This window comes from Henckelia pumila, chromosome 2, assembly GCF_033568475.1.
Source record: "Henckelia pumila isolate YLH828 chromosome 2, ASM3356847v2, whole genome shotgun sequence".
Classification (NCBI taxonomy): Eukaryota; Viridiplantae; Streptophyta; class Magnoliopsida; order Lamiales; family Gesneriaceae; genus Henckelia; species Henckelia pumila.
In genome coordinates this window covers 156,959,855-156,985,879 of record NC_133121.1, presented here as the reverse complement: position 1 = coordinate 156,985,879, position 26,025 = coordinate 156,959,855, and the positions used below count along the sequence as shown (strand labels likewise).

At 38.4% G+C, this 26,025-nt stretch overlaps 1 protein-coding gene across 1 annotated transcript in view; it reads left to right on the top strand.

Moving 5' to 3' along the window:
* LOC140883159 (alpha-N-acetylglucosaminidase) overlaps positions 1 to 20,646 on the top strand; it is a 44,199-nt gene extending 23,553 nt beyond the window's left edge. The window contains exons 11-19 of the mRNA XM_073289523.1: positions 8,719 to 8,769; positions 9,482 to 9,591; positions 9,746 to 9,848; positions 11,143 to 11,241; positions 11,788 to 11,898; positions 18,871 to 19,085; positions 19,371 to 19,608; positions 19,865 to 19,943; positions 20,037 to 20,646. Of these exons, the coding sequence (XP_073145624.1) occupies positions 8,719 to 8,769; positions 9,482 to 9,591; positions 9,746 to 9,848; positions 11,143 to 11,241; positions 11,788 to 11,898; positions 18,871 to 19,085; positions 19,371 to 19,608; positions 19,865 to 19,943; positions 20,037 to 20,269 (1,239 nt within the window). The 3' untranslated portion in view covers positions 20,270 to 20,646. The remainder of the gene's footprint in view (positions 1 to 8,718; positions 8,770 to 9,481; positions 9,592 to 9,745; positions 9,849 to 11,142; positions 11,242 to 11,787; positions 11,899 to 18,870; positions 19,086 to 19,370; positions 19,609 to 19,864; positions 19,944 to 20,036) is intronic.
* Positions 20,647 to 26,025: the final 5,379 nt, after the last annotated feature.

Genomic DNA, 26,025 nt, shown 5'->3' with positions numbered 1-26,025 from the left:
GAAATTTTCGAGGTAAAAGCACGAAAGGAAGGTGAGAGATTAGAATATGACACAAACTTGGAGATAGGATGCTTGGTACACGATCTTACACCTTTTCTGACTGTAATTGGGATGTCAAGATCAAGAACAGTACCTGATTTGTTTGAAGACTGAGGATCTACCACCGGTTCCTCTTCATGGCTGTAACTAAGATTCACGACTTCTCTATTTGTTTGAGGTTTGACTCTTCTTGGGTAGACTTTAATTTCTTGCTGACCTTTTGAAACTCCCCCTGATTCCGAATCCTCATTGTGATTTGGAGTGAAATCATTGCTTGAAGTGGAAGTATCATGGGTTTGGGGGTCATCACGTGAAGGAATGGCTGTGGGAATGACGGTGGTATCGATAGTAGTATCAAGCAGGTGAATAGTGTCCCAGGAACAACGAGCTTCATCATGATTGTGAGTATTCTCCCCCTGAAGTGAAGTTGAGGGAAAATAGGGAGCATCTTCGAAAAAAGTGACATCACACGAGACATATGTTTTTTTGGTGCGAGGACAATAACAACGATAACCCTTTTGAGTTGGAGAGTACCCGAGGAAGACGGTTTTTAAAGCTCGGGGATCAAGTTTACTGCGCTGATGAGCGTGAACATGCACAAACGCTGTGCAACCAAATGTATGTAAAGGTAGGTGATGGGATCGGGTAAGATGTGGATATGTATCTTGAAGAAGAGATAGATGTGTTTTGAAAAACAGTGAGCGACTTGGAAGGCGGTTTATGAGATAGGCAGCTGTAAGAACGACATCCCCCACAAATATTTTGGGACATTCATGGTAAAAATGAGGGAGCGAGCCACTTTTAAGAGATGACGGTTCTTTCGTTCAGAAACTCCATTTTGTTGGGGAGTATCCACACATGAACTTTGGTGGATAATTCCGTGTACCAACAAATAGTTTCCCAAGGTGGAGTTAAAATATTCTTTTCCATTATCAGTGCGAAGAGTTCGGATATTGGTTTGTAATTGGGTTTGTATCATCTTATGAGAGGCTTTAAATGTTTGGCACGTTTCAGATTTTTCACGAAGAAGATAAACCCATGTAACCCGTGTATGATCATCAATGAAAGTGAGAAACCATTTTTTGTCCTGAGACGTGGTGATTTGTGAATTGTGATGGCCCCCACATGTCACTGTGAATTAAAGTAAATGGAGCAGGAGTATATGGGGTAAGAGAAAAAGAAGAACGAGTATGCTTAGCTAATTGACACACACATTGAAAGGAATTAGGAGTTTTATTACCAAACAAAGACGGAAACAGACGCTTTAAGTACAAAAAACTAGGATGGCAAGTTTGTAATGCCATGACATTATTTTCCTAATACTAGAATTGGAAAAAGCAAAAGTAACAAGAGACATCGGGGACTGAGGAGTGCCCACTGAAGTATCCTCAAAGTAGTAGAGTCCATCATGAATCCTAGCATTGCCAATCGTCATCCCCGAAGGTAGGTCCTTAAAGTGACACGACAGTGGTAGAAATTTAGCAACACAATGATTATCGAGTGTGATTTTGCTAACAGAGATCAAATTGCATTTCAAGGCAGGGACATGAAAAACAGATTTGAGAATAACCAGTGGAGACAATCTGATATTGCCAATTCCAGCAACATGAGTTAGAGACCCATCAGCAATTTTTACCGTGGTTTGACGAGAACAAGGAGAATATGAACAAAATAAACGTGAATCACCTGTCATATGATCTGAGGCCTCTGAATCAATGATCCAAGGGTCTGTAACAGGAAGAAATGAAGACAAAGGAGTTTTACTAGATTGAGTAACTGAGCATGATCCGATGGTGGAGCTGGACTAAGGATATATCGACCCCTGAGTGAGGAGCCGGCAGTACTCCTCGATCTGAGCAATCTGCTCTTTGCTAAATGGGGCAGAAGCGCCCACTGGACTAGTGTTCTCTTGGCTGGATTGAGTGTGAAATCCTCGGCCATCAGGTTTTTTTCGAGGCTGCCAGTTAGCTGGTTTACCATGGATGTCCCAGCATTTGTCTTTTGTATGGCCTGGTTTGTTACAGTGTTCGCACCAAGGACGTCTGCTTGGTCGTGGTCCTTGTGCAGGCTGTTTGTTGGACACTAAGGCTGATGCTTCAGGGGTTGACGGAGGTGGATAGATATCATCAGTTAGCATCACCTTGCGGCGAACCTCCTCACGTCGAACTTCTGCAAATGCGTCTTCGGGAGAGGGGAAAGGATCACGGGCAACAATTCTGCCACGAACATCGCCCATATTCCGATTAAGACCTACCAAAAAATCGAACACCCTTTCTTTTTCAAGATTAATTTTCAATTTGGTGCTGCATGTAACACATGTGGATTGATCATCAAGAAATAGATCCAACTCCTGCCACAAATCTTGAATTTCAGTGAAGTATTGGGTTACAAATTTTGACCCTTGCTTCATTTCTTTGAGTTTGGACCGAATTTCAAATATTTGAGACGTATTTCCGAGATCCGAGTACATGCGACGGGCTGCATCCCAAACATCTTTTGCTGTCTGGAACCATAGATAACGACGACTTACTTGTGGTTCCATGGAGTTGACCAGCCACGCTAGCACAATAGAATTTTCAGCAATCTAGGTTTTATATGATGGGTCAGATTGCTTGGGAGAAGGAAGGTCACCAGTGAGATAACCCAATTTTCCACGTCCACAGACAACAATCTTTACAGATTGTGCCCATTGTAAGTAGTTCTTCCCGTCGAGCTTGTGTGCAGTAATATGAAGAGATGAAATATCGCTCCCGGACAGAGGTGCGATCGGAGCTGCTTTCGAGGGATCAGAAGTATCTGACTTTGTTGAATCCATCGACATGGTGGTAGATGTGAAAAGAACGTGAAAAAAAACTTAGGCTTTGATACCATAAAAACGCAGAGAAAGGAGAAAGATTTCTGCATATTATGGAAGATATGTTGATACATCTTTTATAGATTACAGCAGGAAACAATCCCATAAATTAAGGAAACAAAAATATACTATCCTATCATTCTAAAAGGATAAAAAATCCTATCAAATATTCTAATTCTATTCTTAATTTATATTTACAAAATATAAACAATTAAGAATCTGTTCTATAAACAATTTAAATATTTTCTTCACAACCCAAATCAAATAACTGTGTATCAACAACTCAAACTAAATACTAAAAGCCAACACCGGAACCTATCTCCACCACTGCTGCAAACCCGCAACTACGGTCTCCCTGAGCCTCCTACTCCATCCAAGTTTGAGACCTGCCCCGTGGAATATGGTGTTCAAACCAAAACGCGGACGTGAGCATAAAACGCTCAGTACGAGAGTATTAGTATACAAATACTATATGAGCATGAATGCAAACGTACGGGTACCAAGACACTAGGTCAAGAAAATCCTGCTCACTGACTCGGGCCCCAGTTATATAGTACTCTGCACCGTCGCACCAGGAGGTGACTCATAAACCCAATGTGGATATATGTGACCTGACGAGTACACGTGCCCAACCATCCACTACACGTTGGGTGAGCACAGTAATGTCGACTATCTCAAGGGTACAAGCCCAATATGCTAATGCATGAAGCATAATATCGTGACATAATATATATGCAGATAAAATCATGCCATAAAAATAATGCAACACATAATACATGCATACTCAGTCTGGATATCTCGAACAGTACTTTCGTACCTTAATTCTATCAGGCATGCTACACCAGCTCTATTGTCCAAGCCTATAATCATCAGATTACTATATCACTAAACAATATCTAAAAACCTGAACTAAGCTATACTCCCAAACTATTTATAGAATCTCGAGTATAGCTCCGTCCGTCGTTAGCCCTTTGCTGTCGAATGCTCCCAAAACATGGGCACTACTCCGCTATAACTCCGGAGCACCTCGCCAACACCCGGACCACGCCAAAGAAAGGCCAAAAACCCTCAAAACCACACACAACACAAGAGAAGAGCTGGAGAAATGGTGTACAAAACTGAATTTCGGATGCCCTATTTATATGCGAAGATTGGACGATCCGATCCCCTACTTCGGACGTTCCGATCTCGCATGTTGGCCACGTTGTAGCATGCACAGTTCGGATTCTCCAATCCCAACTTCGGACGTTCCGAACTTCTGCGTGTCCAAACAGTGTTGACCCCTCGACAAATGTATGACCTAACTACGATTGGACGCTCCGATCTCTAGTTCGGACGTTCCGAACTCTTCAGAGCTTCCGAACTGCTTTGCTGCATCCGATCGCTTCGGACTATCCGATCTACACAGGGCTTGAGTTCGGACCATTCGAACTCCCCGAGCCCAAATAAATCCACCAACCATGTTTGGACATTCTGAATCCGATTTCTTGGTCTGTTTAGTCATATAAAACTTCTTTAATCATGTTTTATTAATTCTAACTTGTTTAGTCAAATTAATCTTGTAAAATGAGACCGGGTTACTACAGTTTGCCCACCAAACGTTGATACCTGCCTTTGTCAATAGGTGCACGATCTTCGCTTGTTCCTATCTAGACATTCGGATCCATTAGAATGTCAGTTGATTTGCACCCTAACATCCCTGTATCTTTCAACAAATCTAGAACATACTTTCTCTGAGAAACTGAAATCCCAAGTGAAGATCTGGCCACTTCCATGCCCAAAAAATGTCCAAAGTCTTTTATTTCAAATTCTTTTGAAAGGACTCGTTTTATCCGATTCACTCCCCTCTCTTGATTTCCAGCAAGTACAACTTCATCCACATAAACAATGAGAACTATAACTTTTCCATAAGAATTTTTAACAAACAGGGTATGATCGGATTGGCACTGTAAATATCCATCATTAGTCAGCACATTTGTAAACTGATGAAACCATGCTCGAGGCGATTGTTTCAGCCCGTATAAAGATTTTTTCAGCCTGCACACTTTATTCTTCATTTCTTCTAGCAGGTATGTCTATGTAAGCTTCTTCTTCAAGATCACCATTAAGAAAAACATTCTTGACATCCACATGGAATAAGGGCCAATCGAGGTTTGCCGCAATCGAGAGAAGTACTCTGATGGTGTTAAGTCTGGCAACTGGTGCAAACGTCTCCTGATAGTCAATTCCATATGATTGAGTGTACCCCTTTGCAACTAGATGTGCTTTGTACCGTTTAATGCTTCCATCCGGCTTATGTTTGATTGTAAAGATCCATTTGCACCACACTGTTCGTTTCCGTGGGGGAATTTCAGTGATCTGCCAGGTTTTGTTCTGCTTTCCATTTTGGATCTTTGAAGGCTTCCTCGATAGATTAAGATGTCTGAGCTTTATCTATATACCATATACAAAAGCACGATATACAGGTGATAACCACTCAAAACGAGACAAAGTTACTTATTGGATGTTGTGTGCATGCCATATTTCCTTTCCTCAATGCAATATGTATATCATCATTATTAGGGTCATAGTTGAGATCAACAGTACCTTGGTTATCTTTTGTGGATGCTGGCTCCTGAGAAGTGTCGTGGGCTGGATGATTTTGTACTGGTTAATTTTGCCTTTCCGTGTGAACAATATTTCTTCTAGAATAGACCTTGAGTGGGTTTGACGAGGAGTTGGGTCAGGCTGAGGGTCGGGCAGTGTTGATTGTCGGGCAAATGAAGGATTTGATCCTGGATGAGTTATGAGTTCATTTGGTTCGAGCAGTATAGGATCCCAATTTGGAGATTCACTACTACGCTCCCCCTGAATAGAGAAATTGGGGTAAAAAAGATCATTTTCGAAGAATGTAACATCCGTCGAGTGGTAGAATTTCTCGGTGGTAGGGGAATAACATTTGTATCCCTTCTGATTTGAGGAGTACCCGAGGAAAATGCATTTGATTGCCCCGGGATCGAGTTTGCTGCGGTGTTGGGAAGGAATGAGAACAAAGGCGGAGCAACCAAAGACTTTGAGGGGAAGAGAATGAAGAAGATGCGTATTTGGAAAGGATGCAAGTAAGGAATTGACAGAAGATTTGAATTGTAGTACCTGAGAAGGCATACAATTAATAAGGTATGTGGCAGTCAAGACTACCTCGGCCCAAAATTGCCGAGGGACTTTGGAGGTGAATAAAAAAAAACGAGCGACCTCAAGCAAATGACGATTTTTGCGTTCAGCGACCCCATGTTGCTGAAGGGTGTCTACGCAAGAGCTTTGATGTATAATGTCATGAGTGGCAAGGTAATCACCCAACGCAAAGTTAAAATAGTCACGGGCGCGATCAGAACGGAGTATCTGGATATTGTCAAAGAATTGTGTTTGGAGCATGGTGTGAAAATGTTTGAACAGGGATGTCGTTTCAGATTTTTCCTTCATCAAGAAAACCCAAGAGAGTCGTGTATATATCACTGTGGATGAGGGAGAAGGGGTAGATGGTTTGTAAGGTTGTGTGGTAAAAGAGGGACGTGTTTGTTTAGAAAACTAACAAATATCACACTGTAAAAATTTGGAAATTTTATTACTGAAAAGATAAGGAAACAACTTGGATAGATGCAAAGAATTCGTATGCCCTGATCGATAATGCCATAATAACAAGTCACTATCCTTATTGGAATGAAAAACGGAGCAGCAAGTAAAAAACTAAGAGTCAGGAGCACTCGGACGTCCAATCTTGGGAGAAACTTCCATTCGGAGAAGGTATAGACTAGCACGAAGATCAGCACTGCCAATCGTCTTCCCCGAAGCCAGATCATGAAAGATGCAAGAGTCACTAGTAAATGCAGTGCTGCACTTGACAGTGGAATCGAGTTGACTGATTGATAATAAATTGCAAGTAAGATCTGGCACAAACTGAACAGACTGTAAACAAATATCCCGGGTTAGAGCAACTGAACCAATACCAACCATCGAGAAGCTAGACCCATTGGCAACGCGAATTGAATGTGAATTCCCACAAGGACGATATTAGTCAAATAAAGACAAGTTCCCCGTCATATGATCGGATGCACCCGAATCAACAATCCAAACATTAGATAATTCTTGTTTCGAAAGCAAAGCACGTGGAAAGTGGTCAATACCAAAGTGATGGACAATGTTACCAAACCCGAGGAGTGAGAGGCAAGGAGCTGAGGGCTGACTGAACATGGATTTCAGCATCTCCAATTGTTCCTTGGTGAAGGGCAGCGGATTTGAGGTGGAACTTTCAGTAGCAGCGGCTGTTGCTTGTCGAACTCGAGCTGTCTTCCAATCGGCTGGCTTCCTGCGGATGCGCTATCAAGTCTCGAGGATGTGAATCGGCTTCTTACACTTTCGACACCCCGTGCTAGTATTGAAAGAGGGTCGGTGAGAGGCAAAAGAAGGGGACGAACAAAGAGAGCCCAACATCAATTGGCGCCTACTTTCTTCATGGCGCACCTCAGAAAAAACTGCACAAAGGCCAGGCAGTGGCTTGGTGCCCAAAATAGGACCGCGCACAACATCGAGAGATTGATTCAGGCCCAAGAGAAACAGGAAAACACACTTTGTTTCCAAGATAGAGCGGAAGAGAGCTTCGTTAGTAGGACACGTCCAGGCATGAGACTCCTAAATCCATTTGCTGCCAGCCTCCACAGGCGAGTGAGAGCATTAAAATAGGTGGTGACACTGTCATCGCCTTGGCACAGACCATAGAGCAGGCCCTCGATGTGAAATAACTCGGACGTATTTTCTTTAGATGAATAAGTATTACGAACAACGTCCCAGATTTCTTTACGGTAGAGTAAAAAGTTCTCACCGATCTCAGGGGTCATAGAATTAATGAGCCAAGACATGATCATGTTGTTCTCGGCATTCCAAATCTTGAATTTCTCGTCACCGGCTGCGGGACACTTCGAGGCACCCGAGAGATAATCCTCTTTTCCCTGATGAACATCTTGATAGACTGAGACAATTGGAGATAGTTGTGGGCGGTTAATTTATGACACGTGGAGGAGAAAGGTATGGCGTCGGGAAGAGGTGACGCGGTAGGGTTGGGCGGCGGCTGTTTGGGCTGCAGATCGTGACCGGAAGATGCCATACTTCCGAACGAGATCATGGCTAGGGTTTGTCCGGATCTTTTGATACCATGTAGAAAATATAGAAAGAAAGTGTTTGCAGAGAAAAATATTATTCTCCTTAATTCAAAAATGAAGATTACATCCTAATTTATTAGTCTGAATTAATGCTGAAAGCCTGAAATATGGAAAATGATCTACTCCTAATTTAACTTGATAATATACCAATACTACAAAACTGAGGAATCCTAGAAATTAAGAAATAAAATATTCAACATATATATATATATATATATAAAGTTTTGATACCATCCTAGTGTGCAGGATTTTCGTGAGCGACCATTAAAACCCACTAGTGGGTTTCAGTGTTTAATTTTTTTTACAAATCACTGAAACCCACTGGTGGGTTTTAATTGTCGCTCATTAAAATCCAACACACTAGGGTGCATGATATCAAAACTAATTTACAATTATATTATATATTATTAATAAAATACTAAAGCTCCCGAACGGCTCCCGAACTATCGAACAAATTAATTTTGACTTGAGTTCGGCTCGAAACAAAGTTCAAACATTTTCGAGTTCAGGTCAAGTTCGATAACTTTGAACACAAATCATTTATCGAGCCAGCTCGCAAACCGACTCGATCCGTTTACAACCCTATATAGAATTGTCCGTGCTGCTTATCTTTTCGATTTGATTTATTCCCAGGGCTGGCTGTTCTATTCAGACTCTTCATTTTGGAAGCCACCACAGATGAAGGTATGAGATTTTTTATTAAAAATTATTTTCAGTTTATATATTCTTTGGACACTTTCAAGGCTATACATTCATAGGAGTCTCGTATATCTAAGAAAGGATGCAATGCATTTTTGTTTCCCCACCCCCCTTCCCTTGTTCTTACCTAATGGAGTTTTTTAAATAAAGAACACCACCAATGCCGTTATGACGGATTTGCTACATCTCTACATGTTTACTCCAAAAATATAGCAGTAATATGTGAGAGAGTAACTATACCAGAACCTTTCAAGAATATATATTCCAAAATTTCCTGAAGCTACATAAATAGGGGCAACCTATTCTATTTGTTTAACAATGCTCTTAAAGATGATTATGAGGCATGTGTTTCGTCAGGAGTTGGTACCATCTATTCTCAAAAACATAATTGGTTAAGGCATCTGCTACAACATTTCTTTTGTGATAGATGTGAGTGCATTGAACCGGATAATCAATAATAATATTATTAATTTAACCTAAAATGTGAGATTCCAGAAAGTTTTTCCTACCTTAATGATGATGATAAGGGAGACCAAATAATGATATGTGGGTTTCATGATCTTTTAATAGGTTATGTTTTGTTATGGTTAGATTTCATGCTTAATTTTTGCTCTGTTGGTAGTAATGCCTATGATAATTTGCTTGTAAGCTCTTACAAAGCTGAACTCTGATTGATGGTGTTGTTCATGTCTGACAGGCTCTTTTACATTCTGTTCCATTTGGGAAGATGATAGTGCTTGATCTCTTTGCTGATGTCAAACCGCTTTGGAAATCATCTTCTCATTTTTACAACACTCCTTATATCTGGCACGTAATTTTTTAATACATTAACCTAAAATTTGCTAGAAAAACTCACATTTCAAGACATTTCTTCTAATGTTTTTCGTTCATCAATTTCTTGGTTGCTTACACGTAATTATGGTGGTTGTTTATTCTTTGTAACATCTAGAGTGTGTGACAGGTGTATGTTGCACAACTTTGGTGGAAATATAGAAATGTACGGAATATTAGATGCAGTTGCCTCAGGTCCCATTGATGCACGAGTTAGTGAGAATTCAACGATGGTAGGTTCTACTTACTTTGTTGAATACATATTATAAGGTAGCTCAGGTGACATATCAAAATGATGTGACATATCAAAATGATGAAAGAATTTCTCCGGTTTGATCATTATTTTTCCTCAACCCCAACATTGGTAGTAGGAGAGTCCTCCTACATGTTAAACTAGCAATGAGGACAATTCTGCAATTACGTTTTACGTACTAATTATGATCATTGTTCTAAAATTCGGTCTAGGCGGTAGGCACAGGTTGACCGCAATGGAAAAGTGCAACTCGACCAGCCTAGGCGGCCATAGGTGCTGACTAATCGGTCCAGACCCTTGGCGCCTAGGAAGGCTTTTAGTTTGGGCTTTTAATTTAAAAGCCCAATTAAAAAAAAAAACTCAAGGTACTTTTTTTCAACTTTTAAACCTATATTTTTATGTGTTTGCTTTAACCAACACCCAGTTTTATAGGCCCTAAATTAACGTCCAACGAAAAAACCTATTTGTTGGCGTGCCCAAACAGCAAACTTCATCTTCATCTTTCAATTTATGTTACTCTAACTTTCGAAGCAAGGGGAAGAAATCGATTTGTATGGACATATGGAGAGTGTGTGTGTGTGTGAAATGCATAATAAAATTGATAATGTCATATTAATGCTTCAATTTCTACTTAATCCGTGGACACCGCCTAGGAGCGAATTTTAGAACCTTGATTATGATAGGCGGCCTAGGCGCTGGTCTGCCACCCGACTGACGCCTAGCGAATTTTAGAACCTTGATTATGATATACTTCTGCTTCTCTTACTCGTATGTGTTCTTCTTATTCTACATGTCAAATTTGTTATATAAACAATGCAGCAGTTATATTTTATGAACTATTTTTATCGGGTAATTTGCATTCACCTATTGTTTTTGACATTCACTTCCCTTGCATGTTATAATTTTTACAATTGATAAGGGAGGTGAGTGTCAAATACATGAAGTTTAGGGGAGGTGAATGCAAATGACTCATTTTTTATCTCATAATAGAGAAGGGGCTTACCTTGCATCACAATGAACTAGTGGACCATCAAATCCAACACCAAATTTTGGATATCAAATAAACCTATCTCACGTACCCGTTAATTTGAGGAAGTTTCTAAGTTTTCTGATTTTTGGTCCTCTAAACTGTCCTATTACAACCTTCCTTCTGTCCTTCACCTGTTGAAGTTGCCACCACACATACATGTGGAGTAAATATTGATAATTGTTATGGGATCTTCTTTTTCTTTTGGCATATGTTGTAGCATACTAATTATCTTCTTTCAGGACAGGTTGGTGTCGGTATGTGCATGGAAGGGATTGAGCAAAATCCTGTTGTGTATGAGCTGATGTCTGAAATGGCATTTCGAAATGACCCTTTTCAACTTGAGGTAAATAAAAGTTTCAAGTAAATGGAATCACCATCCCTTGAGGTTTACCTCAATGACAAAAGTGTGACACCTGGCTCTATTGGATAGTAAAATAAATAAATATTTTCATCTCTCCAGCAACAATAAGTTTGATCCTTGTCTGTTTTACCAAGTGATTTTGCAGGATCCCCCAACTATGCTTTTGTGGCTCTTTGAAGTGGATTTTTTCTCGTTATTTTATTTGCAAGGTCTCCATGATATTTTATTGAAAATTATAAATTACGATGAGTTTAATATTTAACTTGTTTATCTGCGACTTCCATTGAAGCCTTTTAAAGTGGGACTGACCTTACTCTGTTGTTTTATTTCTCATCGAGACAATGATTGCATATTATGCTTGTCATGGTTACAATGTTGGAAGCCTTCTTTATGAAGCATGTCTGAATAAAGATCTTCATACTCTAAACAAGTAAATTAGTAATTATACTTGTTGCTTGTACTAGCTGCATCATTCTTCTTAGCCATGTTACTTTGCTAACCTCAGAAGTTTGCCAATTTTACTTGTAGGAATGGCTGACCTCCTACTCTCGTAGACGATATGGGAAAGTTGTGAATCAAGTTGAGGATGCTTGGACAATACTTCATCGAACGGTTTATAACTGCACAGATGGAATTGCTGTATGTTTTCTGTTATTTTATCAGATAATTATTTGTGGGTGTGTTAGTTGTCCCACATCGGTTGAATAAAATTCTTGGGAGTTCTATTTATAGGATTAGACAATCCTCCCCTTAGCTAGTCTTTTGGTGGAGTTAACTCCAAGTCCAACGTCTTTAATGTGGTATTAGAGGGAGGTTCGATCCTCTCCTCCAGCAACACAAAAAATACTAGGGTATGTTGTAGCCTTGAGAAACCCACGGGTCTTGCTGTCTTCTTCTCCCACAAAATACTAGGGTTTGTTGTGGCTGTAAGGAACGTTCTTTGATCTTTCTCTGCAACAGTAGCGAATTTTTATCGCCTCTTCGCCTTATTTCTTGTTGGTCCCACTCACGGTTGGTTCTCTGTTGGGCCTTATTGGGTTGTTTGCGAGATGACAGAAACAACTTCAAAAACATCGTTTGTGGTAGAAAATAAGCAAAACCAGGGACATTCTCGTGTCTTATTGACCGACGATTTCGGTTGAGAATTCTAGCAAGAGCGCTAGGTCAAGTAATAATATATTTGGATTGAGTCCAAATTGATCTCACAAAAAATATTATCTAATTACTAGGATGTAAATTATTTAATTTAATCTAGGCTAAATAAAAGATCGTCGCCCCAATCAAAAGACGACTACTCCATAAAATCAAAATTAGACAAAAATCTAATGTTTGAATTCATAACGAATATAGAAAATTGAGAAGAATAAGAAAATCTCAGCTATTGTGTGTGGATCTTGCTTGTGTCGTTCATCTTCTCCTCCTTCCAAGTCCTAGTCGTCGTCTTGAAAAAAGTGTCAAAAGTCCCCCCAAGTTGGGCCGCTGTGTTTTTTTATATCCTCTCCAATCTAAGAATCCTTTAATTTGAGCCCAAGAAGGAATAAAATCCGAGTGCATTCCAAAGTTCCCAAAAATTCTGAAATTCTGTCGAAAAGAAGGAAATTTTTCGCGCAGGCACACGAGGTCCGTGCCACATCCGTGCTTGGTCCGGACCACATCCGTGCCTGGTCCGGACTTAGGTCGTGTCATTAGTTTATTTTTGGGATTTTTCGGAATTTCTGACGTAAAATGCACGGGTGTGATTCCAGACCCCATATAGGGTCCGTGTCTTCAACTTCTTGACTTTTCTTGTCATGTGTTTTATAATTCTTCCTTGCTTTCCAGCCAAATTCCATCGTGGTACCGCAAAGTTTGACTTTCTGTTCCATTTTCAAGTTTTCTCCAACTTTTATTCAAACCTACCAACAATAAAATATGACGATTTAAGCGTAGGGACAACAAAATGTCAGATAAGCACGAATAAGACAAAATAAAGTTCTAAATATGCTATAGGATTCGTGCTTATCACTCGTCCTCGTATAATCCCTCATTTGACATCCATCCCTGCAAATAACTAAGCATAAGCTTAATGGAGTGAATTTTCGTGAGTGGTTCCAGTATGTTATCCTTGTGATAAGAGGTAGAAGAAAGATTGGGTATCTAACAGGTGCTGTTAAAGCCCCGTTGACAAATGAACCAAGCTACAATACTTGGGATGCAGTCATGCAGAAAATTCTATTGTAATGGCTTGGCTCATCAATTCCATGGAGCCAAATATTGGTAGAACTTACCTGTTCTATGAGACAGCAAAGGAGATTTGGGAAGCAGTCCAAGAATCTACTAGGATATAAAAAATACATCTCAGTGTTTTGAGATTCGTTCTAAGATCCGAAACACAGTACAAGGTGACTGACACTTCAACTCCCTATTGGAGATATGGCAAGAGATTGATCTATTTTATGAGATTGGCTGGGAATGTTACAGAGATGCTGATAAATATAAAATGCTTGGAAAGAGTGCACTTTTGATTTTTTAGATGGATTGAACCCTGATTTGGATGAGGTGCGTGGAAAACTACTCGGGACAACTCCGTTCCCATTTTTCCGGGAATCTTTTGCGAAGGTGAGACGAGAAGAAAGCAGAAGAAGAGTCATGATGAATCCATCTCGACAAGATGTGCTATCATTAGATTCTCGTGGCTCAGCCTTCAAAAAGGATGGAATTTGCGGGTCTCAGCAAACGGAGCAAACTGGGTGTGATTACTGCCATAGACCAAATCATACCCGTGAACATTGTTGGGAATTACATGGCAAGCCTCCCGATGGGAAACCAAGGAAGCAAAGAAAGCAACCTAAATCAGCCCATGTGGCTGAATCAATTTCAAGTGTAGCCACTAGTTTCGAATTCTCAAATGAGTAAATGAATATGCTGTGCCAACTTCTCAATCAAAATAAACCATCAGGAGGGGCTGAAATCAACATTCAAAGACGCCTGCTGCAGCTATGGCGAGGACAGGTACAATTCACCACTGTTTTCTATCAAAATCACAGCAAACATATTGTTGGATTGTAGATACATGTGCTTCCGATCATATGACCGGTTCAATGGATGTCTTTGAAAGTTATAATAAATGCAACAATCGAATTGACGTGTGAAGAAGGTGATGAACACAACTATTGCGGATTCACAAAGAGCTTTCATCGAAGGACGCCAGATCCTCGACTGCTGCCTCACAGTGGTAGAAGAATTCAGATTGAAGAAGAAGAAAGGATGAGTTTTTAAGGCAGATTTCGAGAAAGCATACGACAATGTGGATTGACAATTTTTAGATTTTGTGCTCATGAAGAAGGGATTTGGTGATAGATGGAGAAAATGGATTAAGGGCTGCCTCAACAATGTTAATTACTCGATCATGATTAATGGTAGGCCTTGTGGCAAAATAAGAGGAGAAAAAGGTCTTAGGCAGGGTGATTCTTTATCTCTTTTTCTTTTTAACTTGGTGGCTGACATTATGGCAAGATTGATGGACAAGGCAAAGTCAATGAACCTTATTCTGGGATGGGATATAGGTAGAGAGGGGATCGAGGTTTCACACATACAATTTGCTGACGACTCACTATTTTTTGTGAAGGACGAAGGACATTTGAGATTTCTGAAGGCACGTGCTATCATTTTGTGACATGTCGGGTTTAAAAATAAATTTAGAGAAGAGTGCTTTGTTGAGCATTAACTACGAGGCTGAAGTGGAAATGGAGATGGCATCTGAGTTTGGTTGTGGGTTGGAGTCTTGGCCCATTCAATACCTAGGAGTTCCTTTGGGAGGAAATCCAGTCAAAGTCTCCTTTTGGGAACCAGTGATGTTTAAATTGACAAAAAAACTAGCAAGTTGGAAGAAAGCTTTCCTATCGAGGGGAGGGAGACTTACGTTGATCTCGGCAGTTATGAATGCCATATCGTTGTATTACTTGTCGCTATTTAGAATCCCAAGAGGGGTAGCTGAGTTCATGGAGAAGCTAATGAGGGATTTTTTGTGGGATGGACCGGACGGAGACAAACACAACCACTTGATAGCATGGGATAAGATTAACATCCCGAAAAACAGAGGTGGTTTGGGAATTGGAAACATTCGCTTGAGGAATAAAGCTTTGTTGGGTAAATGGTGGTGGTGTTTTTCAAAGGAAGGGAATTCACTGTGGAAGAGAATCGTAGTCAGCAAATACGGGTTGCAAGAAAATGGTTGGGATGCGGGGCTGGCAAGGATTAACACCTTTCGGATTCCTTGGAAGTTCATCTCTAGGATTTATCCGGTTTTTATCCAATCTTTGAGGTTAGTGGTCAAGGGGTGATAGAATTAGATTTTGGGAGGACTGTTGGGTAGGGCATTCAGCTTTTAAATTCCGTTTTCCTTTGTTTTTTCAGATTTCTAGATCTCACAATAAGCCAATATCTCATTTTATTCCTTTAAATTCAGCCTTTCCGTCCAGTTCATTATCTTGGGATCTCCACTTCCGTCGGGATCTTAGGGACGAGGAAATGAGTGACTTAATAACTTTACTGGATATCTTGGGCAGGGTTAGTATTTCGGAGAGGGGAGAGGACGTTAGGCTTTGGAAGTGGGATGCTTCGGGAGAGTTTTCAGTGAAATGTTTCTTCGATTCTTTCTTTCCAGAAGCACTGTTCCCAAAATTCGATCTGTTTCGAACCATTTGGAAAGCGCCGATTCCTTCTAAGGTAAAGGTATTCTCATGGACAGCAGTGTTGGGTAGGCTTCCGACTTGTGATTTGATCCAAAAGAGGTCTCCGAAATGTCTTTTTAAATCCTAATTGGTGTGGGCTGTGCAAGAAAGGGGGAGAGAGTATAGATCATCTACTGGTGCATTGTCCATTCACGAGTACCTTATGGTGGTCAGTACTAAAGGATCTGGGATTATTGTGGGTGACACCAAAGACAACGAAGGATTTGTAACCAGCAGATTTGGGATGTTCATTGGGCAAACTTGAAAATGGTCAACGACATGGGTTTGACCGTATCCGACGCGCGTATTTGCGTGTCTTACCCGTACCCGATACTCCAAATTTTTTTTTTCTGCAATACCCATGCTACATAGATACCTGGGGGGAAATGGGATACACCATCAAAGTTCTTGTGTTGACACATCGAGACAAAATGGGGTGGCAGAGAGAGAGAATCGTCGTTTGTTAGAACTGGTTAGGTCCATGATGTACATTAGTTCCCCTCCTAATTCCTATTGGGGAGAGACAATTCTCACATCCACTTATTTGATTAATCGTCTACCCTCCAAACCACTTCAATTTCAAATACCATTGAGTGTCCTCGGTAATTGCTTTCCAGATGTTAAATCTCTTCAGCTCTTTTATCTCCAAAAATCTTTAGATGCACCGTATTTGTTCACAACGAACAACCAAATCAAAGTAAACTTGATCCCAAAGCCTTGAAATATGTATTTGTGGGATATTCTCCTACTCAAAAGGGATACAAGTGTTACTCTACTTTCTTAAAAAGTTCTTTGTGTCTAGAGGCGTGACTTCATTCATCTCGACGACTTTTCATGCATCATGCACACAAGACTACACTCGTATCTTTACGTGCTTGTCATGGGACATAACTTACTTGAAAATTTGATAAAAACATTTGACATACCCACACGGGGGCACACTTGTGTGCACCTTCGCGTGGGTCTTCTTTAAAACTTTTAGGGTACCCATGCGGGGGGCTCGCTCGCGTGGGTGCATTTTAAAATCTCTGGGCTACCCACCCGAGGGGCACACTTTCGTGCCTCCTCGCGTGGGCACACGCGCGTGCCTCCTCACGTGGGTAGCCTTTTGTGCCCACACCACAACCGCACGTGCTACTTCAAGTAAATGTTTATTTTTCATTCTGCAATGCCATTTTGTTGAGGGGTATAAGGACAAGTAAAATTGATGATGAATACCCCTTTATTTCAAAATATCACCTAATTGCTTGTTAAAATATTCCTTCACATTGTCTGAGTGTAAAATACCAACTTTAGCTTGAAATTGATTTTCAATCATAGTACAAAAATTTCTGAATAAATTTTTCAAATCAGATTTTTTATGCATCAGATAAATCCAACATAAATGTGTTTGATCATCAAAAAATGTGACAAATCATCGTTTACCAGAGAGCGTAGTTGCATTAGAAGGACCCCAAACATCACTATGAATCAAATAAAAAGGTCTAGAGGCCTGGTAACTTTTTGAAAAATATGTAGAACGATGATGTTTTGCGAAAAAAACAACTTTCACACTGAAATGAGAAACAATCCACACCTTTAAATAGTTCAGGAAATAAATGTTTTAGGTAAATAAAACTAGGATATCCTAATCTATGGTGCTATAGCATTATTTTCTCTCTAGCAGAGATTGAACTAGTACTACTAAAGACCCGAGCTTAGACCCGAGCTTCTTAATTATTGACGGGTGATTCATCAAAGTAGTAAAAGCTTTTAGAAATTGACTTGGACCTAACTCAACTCAAAAGCTAGCTCAAGAGGGGAGGGTTGCCCTTGTCTATATTAAGAGCTCCCAGGTTTTTTAGCCAACCGATGTGAGACACAAACTAAGACACCAACACACCCCTCTCACGCCGAGGAATGAAACGACTGGAGTGTGCAGATATTAACGGGTGGCCAACTATGGGACGGGTGAGGCCAACTATGGGCCGTCCAACACATAACGGTGGAGCCCGGACTCTAATACCATTTTAGAAATTGATTTGGACCTAACTGACCCCCAAAAGCTAGCTCAAGAGGAGAGGTTTGCCATTTTCTATATAAAAGGCTCCCAGGTTATTTAGCTAACCGTTGTAGGACACAAACTAATACACCAACACACCCCTCTACGCCCAGGAATGAAACGACTGGAGCGTGGAGATATTAACGGGTGGCCAACTATGGGACGGGTGAGGCCAACTATGAGCCGTCCAACACATAACGGTGGAACCCGGGCTCTGATACCATGTTAGAAATTGACTTGGACCTAACTCACCACAAAAGCTAGCTCAAGAGGGGAGGGTTGCTCTTATCTATATTAAGGGCTCCCAGATTATTTAGTCAACTGATGTGGGACACAAACTAAGGGAGTGTTTGCAATCACTAAAAAAAAGTGATTGTTAGCTTTTGGCTTAAAAAAATTATTTTTGTATGTTTCTTAAACCTAGATTATGTGTTAGCTTATGCTTAACTTAATTGAAATCCAAAAGCTAGTCATGTGGTGATTATGATTCTCCAAAAGTGATTCTAATAAGAAGGTCATTGTTAAAATCACTATAATCACTTATTTATCAAACACTACCCAACTTTGATTTTTAGATTTTCACATTTGTTTCCAAACACTACCAACTTTTGATTTTTCTTAATTTTTTTATAATCTATAAATTAATCACTTCTACAAAAGCACAATCTATTGCAAACACTCCCTAAGACACCAACAAATGCCTTCAATCATCTCCAGCATGTAAATATTTGTTATGGACTGTAACAGATTTAATAAAGAAGCATGTGAACATATTCATTGTGGACTACTAACACATTCAGTGACCATTTTTTTAGTGATTTATGGGAACTAAAGATGTATTGAATTCAATTTATGCAGGATCATAATAAGGACTACATAGTAGAGTTTCCTGATTGGGATCCATCTCTTAATCGTAATCTAGTGGGAACACAACCAAATGGAAGATTCTTTCTGCTTGAAACAGGCTCTTCCTTGCCTCTGCCTCATTTATGGTATAACAATCAGGATGCTATCGATGCATTGAAGCTATTCCTTGATGTTGGAACCGAACTTTCCAAAAGCCTCACATTCAGGTGAGAGTAGACGTCAAATTTGTTACTGTCCTTGGTTAACAAGTCCATCCTTGAATCCTGTAATGAGCAAGAGTTCGCCCTTTGAGTGCATTGGGGTGGTGAGATTAACCAGGCATGTACTGACGTTGGGATTTTATAACTGAGTACTAATCTAAATTTCAATATCTATTATGGTGATTTAAATTCACTATCACAGATTTGATGCTGTACCTAACTGGATATATTGCTTTGGTAGAAAAACTCCATGGTACTTTTCTATGAGTAAAATGCATTTGCTACTTTCAGGTATGATTTAGTTGACTTAACGAGGCAGTGTCTCTCAAAGCTTGCAAATGAGGTATATTTGAACGCGATACACGCATTCCTGGATAAGAACGTAACGTCCTTAAGTTTTCACACTCTGAAATTCCTACAACTCATCGAGGACATTGATATACTTCTGGCGGCGGATGATAACTTTCTACTTGGTACTTGGCTTGAAAGTGCAAAACACTTGGCACTGAATGCAGATGAGATGAAGCAGGTGAGAACCCGCCCCCAACTCCTTTCCTTACCATAACATTTTTTTATCGAGAAAACAGTTTTAATATTTTGTTAACCCGAAAATGACACATACTGCAGTTTGATTAGTTCTAGATTCATCCTTTCTTGTAATTCCCAAGGGTGTCATCAGATAAGTGTCAGGGGTTTTAATGTAATTAACGGTAAATTCATTTAACCCATTTTGCATCACATTAAACATGACAAATTATTTGGTTTCATCTTTTTGTTGGATTTAGAATGAGTGGAATGCAAGGACTCAAGTAACAATGTGGTACGACAACACTAAGAATTTGCAGAGCAAACTTCATGACTACGGTAACTCTATTCTTTTTTTCTTGCTACCCTTTTCATTATTAATTCAACTTTTTTTAGTCAAATAATTTGGTTTATGTGTCGTGTGTGCATCAGCGAACAAGTTTTGGAGTGGACTATTAGAAGAATACTATCTTCCCCGAGCTTCAATGTATTTTACACGTCTATTAAAGAGTTTGAAAGAAAATAAGGATTTCAAGTTGGATGACTGGAGAAAAGAATGGATAGCATTTTCGAACATGTGGCAAGCTGGCACAGAGTTTTACCCCGTGAAGGCTCGGGGTGATGCCCTTTCTATTGCAAGGGATCTGTGCCAGAAATATTTTTGATAAAAAATGAACATCATTTAGCCTACAGCTAAGGGAACATTGCTATTGTTTCCATTCTTATTCGAGGTATTTGGAGGACACGAATTGTCATCAAAGTTTAGTATGTGAAACCGTCAAACTTATATTGTTGACAAGATTATTGAAGTCCTTGTGTCGGTGTTATTAAATTTAACTGAATCAATGTGGTTTAGCATCATGGCATGAAGCATTGATGCGAGGATCAATTTCCTGTCCATCCATTGGAAGTCTCTTATGTCAGGTTCATAGATTTGCTTTTTGTTATTTTGTTTTCGGATTCTATCGGTGACATGTGAATTATCTCAGTTTGGGAAAAATTGGCATCATTTCTTGGTATGAAGCATTGATGCGAGGATCAATTTCCTGTCCATCCATTGGAAGTTTCGTTTGTCAGGTTCATAGATTTGCTTTTTGTTATTTGGTTTCGGATTCTATCGGTGACTAAGCACAGGTAAAATTCAGGATATTACGCAGCTATGGATATTCAGGAAATATAATGTAGAGATCAATAAATTTTTTCAAGATTGAGAGTGTTTTTTTTTTTTTTTTTTTTTTTTTGTATGTAGAGTATATTTTTGAAAAGAAGGTCAACTTTTTATTTATTTATTTTTATGAAGTGGAAAACTTATTTTAATTATTTATTTTATTAAATGGCAATGGGTCGGGTTTAGCATTGAACCCGGCCCGGCGGGGCGGGTTTAGATCCGGCCAAGTGGGTCCAGATGCGGGTCCGAGGATTAATTTATACTAGTAAAAGTGCACACGCTATGCGTGCGTGGTTAATATAACATAAACCAAATTCATTTCAGTTTCCTTCAATATAAGAGAACTTGGTGCAGTTATTAATAATGTGGTAGAATGCAGTTCTCAAAATGCAAGGTAGTTTTTTTTTTTGTTTTTCACCTATTTTTACCCTCTTTTTTCAATGTAAATATATTAAATTTTAAATAACTATCAAGTGTTAAATAGTAAATATATTTTGGTGTCATCAAAACGCACCAAAGTAGTTTTTAAAGGTGGTTCAAGTTTTATAAGATAGTAAGATTACATAATCAATACTTTGTCCCTAATTTGAGTTTATAATATTTTTGGATTTAAATAATTATAATATATTATGATATTTTTAATATAAAAATATATTATTATGATTTTTTCTTAGTTATTAATTATTATTTAAATTAAAATGATATATTTTGTCAAAACATTTTTTATCTTAAATATTATTAATATAAATTTGAAAAATAAATTTAATAATGATTTTTTTTAACTTATTTAAAGTTTTATTTAATATAATTTAAATTATATTTAATTTGACGGGTCCAACGGGTCTAACCTGAATTAGACCCGGCGGGGTGGGGCGGGTCCACGGGTAGGCGGGACCCGCCCCGTTGCCATCCCTAATCCTCAGTCACTGCCTTTTTTTTATGAAGTGGGAAGACAATTTTTTTTACGGAGTGGGAACCCGCAACCATTACTTTTTGGTGTGCACTGAATAAACTTTCAGACTAACACGATAGCCTGCAAACTAGGCTAGTCAGATAAACCGCACTGGACAAGCCATGTATGACAGGTATCCAAGAAAGATTGGTATGTGGAATCGAACATCTGACCATTGGTCCAGTGTTCACCAACTCGATCAACTTGAACACCCGCTTGAGAGAGATTATATGCGGATAAATCATATTAAGATTTAATAATTTTATAAGACTTTGAATAATGATCGATAAATAATTTGTGATTGAAATTATGATTATGTGATGAATTACATCATTGCTATTTTCCTATAATATATAATGTTATTTTTACGTTATATTTGTAAAATTGAGTTGTGATTTTTATCCAACAATGTAAATTATTGTTAATTCACACTTAAGTTATTTTCATTTATCAAAACTATTGATATATTATTTTATTTAAAAAGATAAAAATTAATCAATTGAGTAAAATATATTTTTTCCTTGAAGTAGGATAAGTTGATGAAATATGATTCATCAAATGAAATGTATTAAATAATATTTTAAATTATTTGAGTTTTTTTATTCATGTTCATAAATTTATTTAATGAGTTTTTCATATTGTTTTTTTAAGTAAATAATACATATCATTATAATTTTTTGGGATATAAATGAAACAAATTGTTCGCGAACTATTCGAAGCTTGGTTCGGTAAAAAGATCGTTCGAGCTCAAAAATTTTCATGAGTTGAGATTGAACTTAAGGATGTGCGACTCGTGAGCTCGCGAAAATGTTCGTTAATCGGCTCGAGAACTCAAGCTCGGGTTCTGCTCGTTAAGGAAGCTCGCTATCTCGAGCTCGGCTCGGTACGTGGCTCACGAATATGTTCATTTAATTTATATGGCTTGCAAGCCCGAATTTGGTTCGTTTATCTACTTTGAGTTTGATTCTTATATATATTCATAAATATGCTATAAGCTCAAGCTCGCTTCATATGTTGAGTGGACAAATAAAAATATTATACTAACACAAATGACATGATTGGAGCACAATACTTTGTTGAAAGAAAGATGAATTTACAACACATAGCTAGGACGTAACCATAATTTGTATTTTTTTATTTTAACTTGAAAATCATTATATTAAAATGCTCTAAAAACACAATAAATAAAATATTTCTATGTGCAACATTACTAATGAATGACAATTCAATCAATAAATTTCTAACAAACTGAAATAATAATTTTATTTAAAACGTCTTACAAAAATTAGAATTATATATGATAGATGAATAATATTCAAACTTTTAGTTAAAAAAACAGTTTTCAGCATTTTCTTCACAAAATTTCAAAATTTTGTCAAGTAAAAGTTGAGAAGTGCTTCCTAAAATCTCTCCCAAACACTACTTAATATAATTGTGTACTATCCAGCAGAGAAGAGTGCACCTTGAACTTGTACAGATTGGAAACAGTCGTTGGTTTGAGGCTGAAATTTGCATCTAGAATTTGATCTAGGATAAATTCAGAGATTGTGGGATATATTATGACTTGAGGAGTTAGTAATGATGTTGTAAATTAATAAAGATCAAAAACTTTGATGAATGAAATTGATGGATTTTTTTTCCAAATTGGGTTGGGTTGGAGGTTGAAGATTTACATCATGGTAAGGTTTTAAATCAAGTTATAGTCAAATTTATCGAGAAATTATAATCGAAAAAACTCAAACCCGAGCTCCATTGTATGCCTGACGAGCCCGAAAACGAACTTGCTAACGAGCCTGCTTAACGAGCTTCTTAACGAGCTGAAATCGACCCAAACTCGTTTAATATAATAAACGAGCTATTAACGAGCCGAGCCCAAACCTTTATATATACTAAACGAGCTGAACCCGAGCCTTATGATAAAAGCTCGGACCGAGCCTGGTCGGGCGGTCCGATCCCGAGCCCTTATATATATCAAAGGGGCCGAGACCGAATTTGATACTTTTCGGCTCGACTCGACTCATTTACATCTCTAATAATTTTCACATTTGGAAAAATAATTAGTTTAAAATGAGAATTTATCCCATGTTTCAGTTATGAAAAAACATCAAGTTTTAATTTTAAAGTCTAATTTAAATATGAATGAGCTTTATGAGTTGATACAAACCATAACAAAAAAATTAAACATGAGATTTGATAAGATTATTGGCATAATCATATCCTTATCACATGAAATAAAAATAGTTGTAATGTCCGAAAAATCCATAAATCCACTAACGAGAATTTAATTAATTATTATGAAAAATTTATGTGTTTAAATGTTTAAATTATAAATTTCTTATGAAAAAGTAATCTTTTGATGCTTTTCAAGTATGGATTTAATTTCGTTGACGAAGGGAATTGAGATTAGCTTTTGAGCAATGTTTAAGAAATTTTAATTCAAGTATGTTTTATGAAGTTTGTTATTTTAAAAAAGTGTTGCATGATATTTAATTTAAAAAGTTTAGGGAGGAAATATTTTAAAAGAAAGTATTTTAAATTTGATGGGCCAGAGTCCGGCCCATATGCTTTTTTGTTGGGTTGTGTAACACAAAAAATCTTGATTTTGATGATTACAAAACTTGCTATTGTATTTCTAGCATATTTACTCTTGTGTGAAGTTAATTCAAGATGGAATCTGAAAATGAAGAATTTAGCCAAACTAAATTTCTGGCGTTCTTTAGTGTTTTGGTTATATCCTACAACTCAGTGGTGAAAATGATTAACCGCCAAGATGACTGCATAGAAGACTCAATTTGGAACATATCGTAGTGTATGCTAGTCATGGGATCACAACTCTTTGCGATTTTTAGATTAAACATATTTAATCTTTTGTGGACATACCCTAATTGTCCTTATTGATTAGTTAAACTCTTTTAATTATCGATGCCCGAACTCATTTCGGCTTAACCCACTGAATCGTGATTAGCGCCTATCAACGTTGCGTCACGATCCCCTAGATACAAACTGATAGTGCCTGCAAGAAATCTGCAGTTACAGTTAACGTGCATTACGATCCTTTCAGTTCATATGTCTCGATTGAATCTGGGGCATTGGTCTGTCGAGACCCCAATTGATTTCAATAACTATGTGTACGTTCCAATATGTCATATCTCATTTGCATGTAACTAGAGAAACTCTTTTCTCTAAAACATACATTCTACTTTGGCCAGAAATTACTTGAGTTATATTCATTTGATAGAACACAAAGGACATCCACTATTAAAAGGTAGCAACCGAATTCCCAACTACAATGCACAAGCTCCTATCCAATTTACAATGTATCGTACTTGCCACCTTATGACCCTCAAGGAGTCGAAAAACAAGTCACAATGAAGTGCTCATTATATAGAGCTATAGTGGTGTATTGGTTCGTGAGGATTAATGGTGCACAACTGTAACTATAAATTCTCTACTCGACCAGTGGTAACCACTTAGAGAATTTAGGGCGAGGGTTGTTCAGTGTACTTATCCAATAAGCACCTATTCGAGTATGCGGATGTCTCTACATCCATGCTAATGAAACGTAGCATCATCATAACTCAAATACTGGTCTCAATCGAGCTTATCAATATCCTTCTTCTTGAGAGCTCATCGACCAGGAACTAAATTAGAGACCACAGTCACTAAGAAATGTGTTTCATAATTATCAATAATTGCGTAATCGCATTTCTCATGGACTATAGTAATCTCAAGGTCTTTATATTAATGTTGATACATGGATATAAACATAAAGGAATACCAATAAAGTAATAATTAAATTGAATAAAGAGTGTTTACATGTCAAAGTAAATAAAAAACCCATAACCACAAGTTGGCTTGTTGGGCATCTACTCTAACAATCTCCCACTTGTCCTATATCCAACTACTCATGTATCTTAAGCCCATCATCTCATGGTGTCTTTCAAATACAGGTCCTGACAATGGCTTAGTTAGTCGATCAGCTATATTATCTGCCGAGGCGACTTTCTCGATCACAATGTCGCCTCTTCCAACTATCTCTCGGATCAGATGGAACCTTCTCGGTATATGCTTGGATCTTTGATGAGATCTTGGTTCCTTTTCTTGTGCAATGGCTCCATTGTTGTCGCAGTACACTGTGACTGGATCAACAACACTAGGAACGACACCCAACTCTTGGATAAAGTTTCTTATCCAAACAGCTTCCTTTGCAGCATCGGATGGTGGTGGAATCCGCATTAGTTTCTTGGTTGGAACTCTTTCAAGATACAACACCACCATTAAGCATGAATATAAACCCAGAC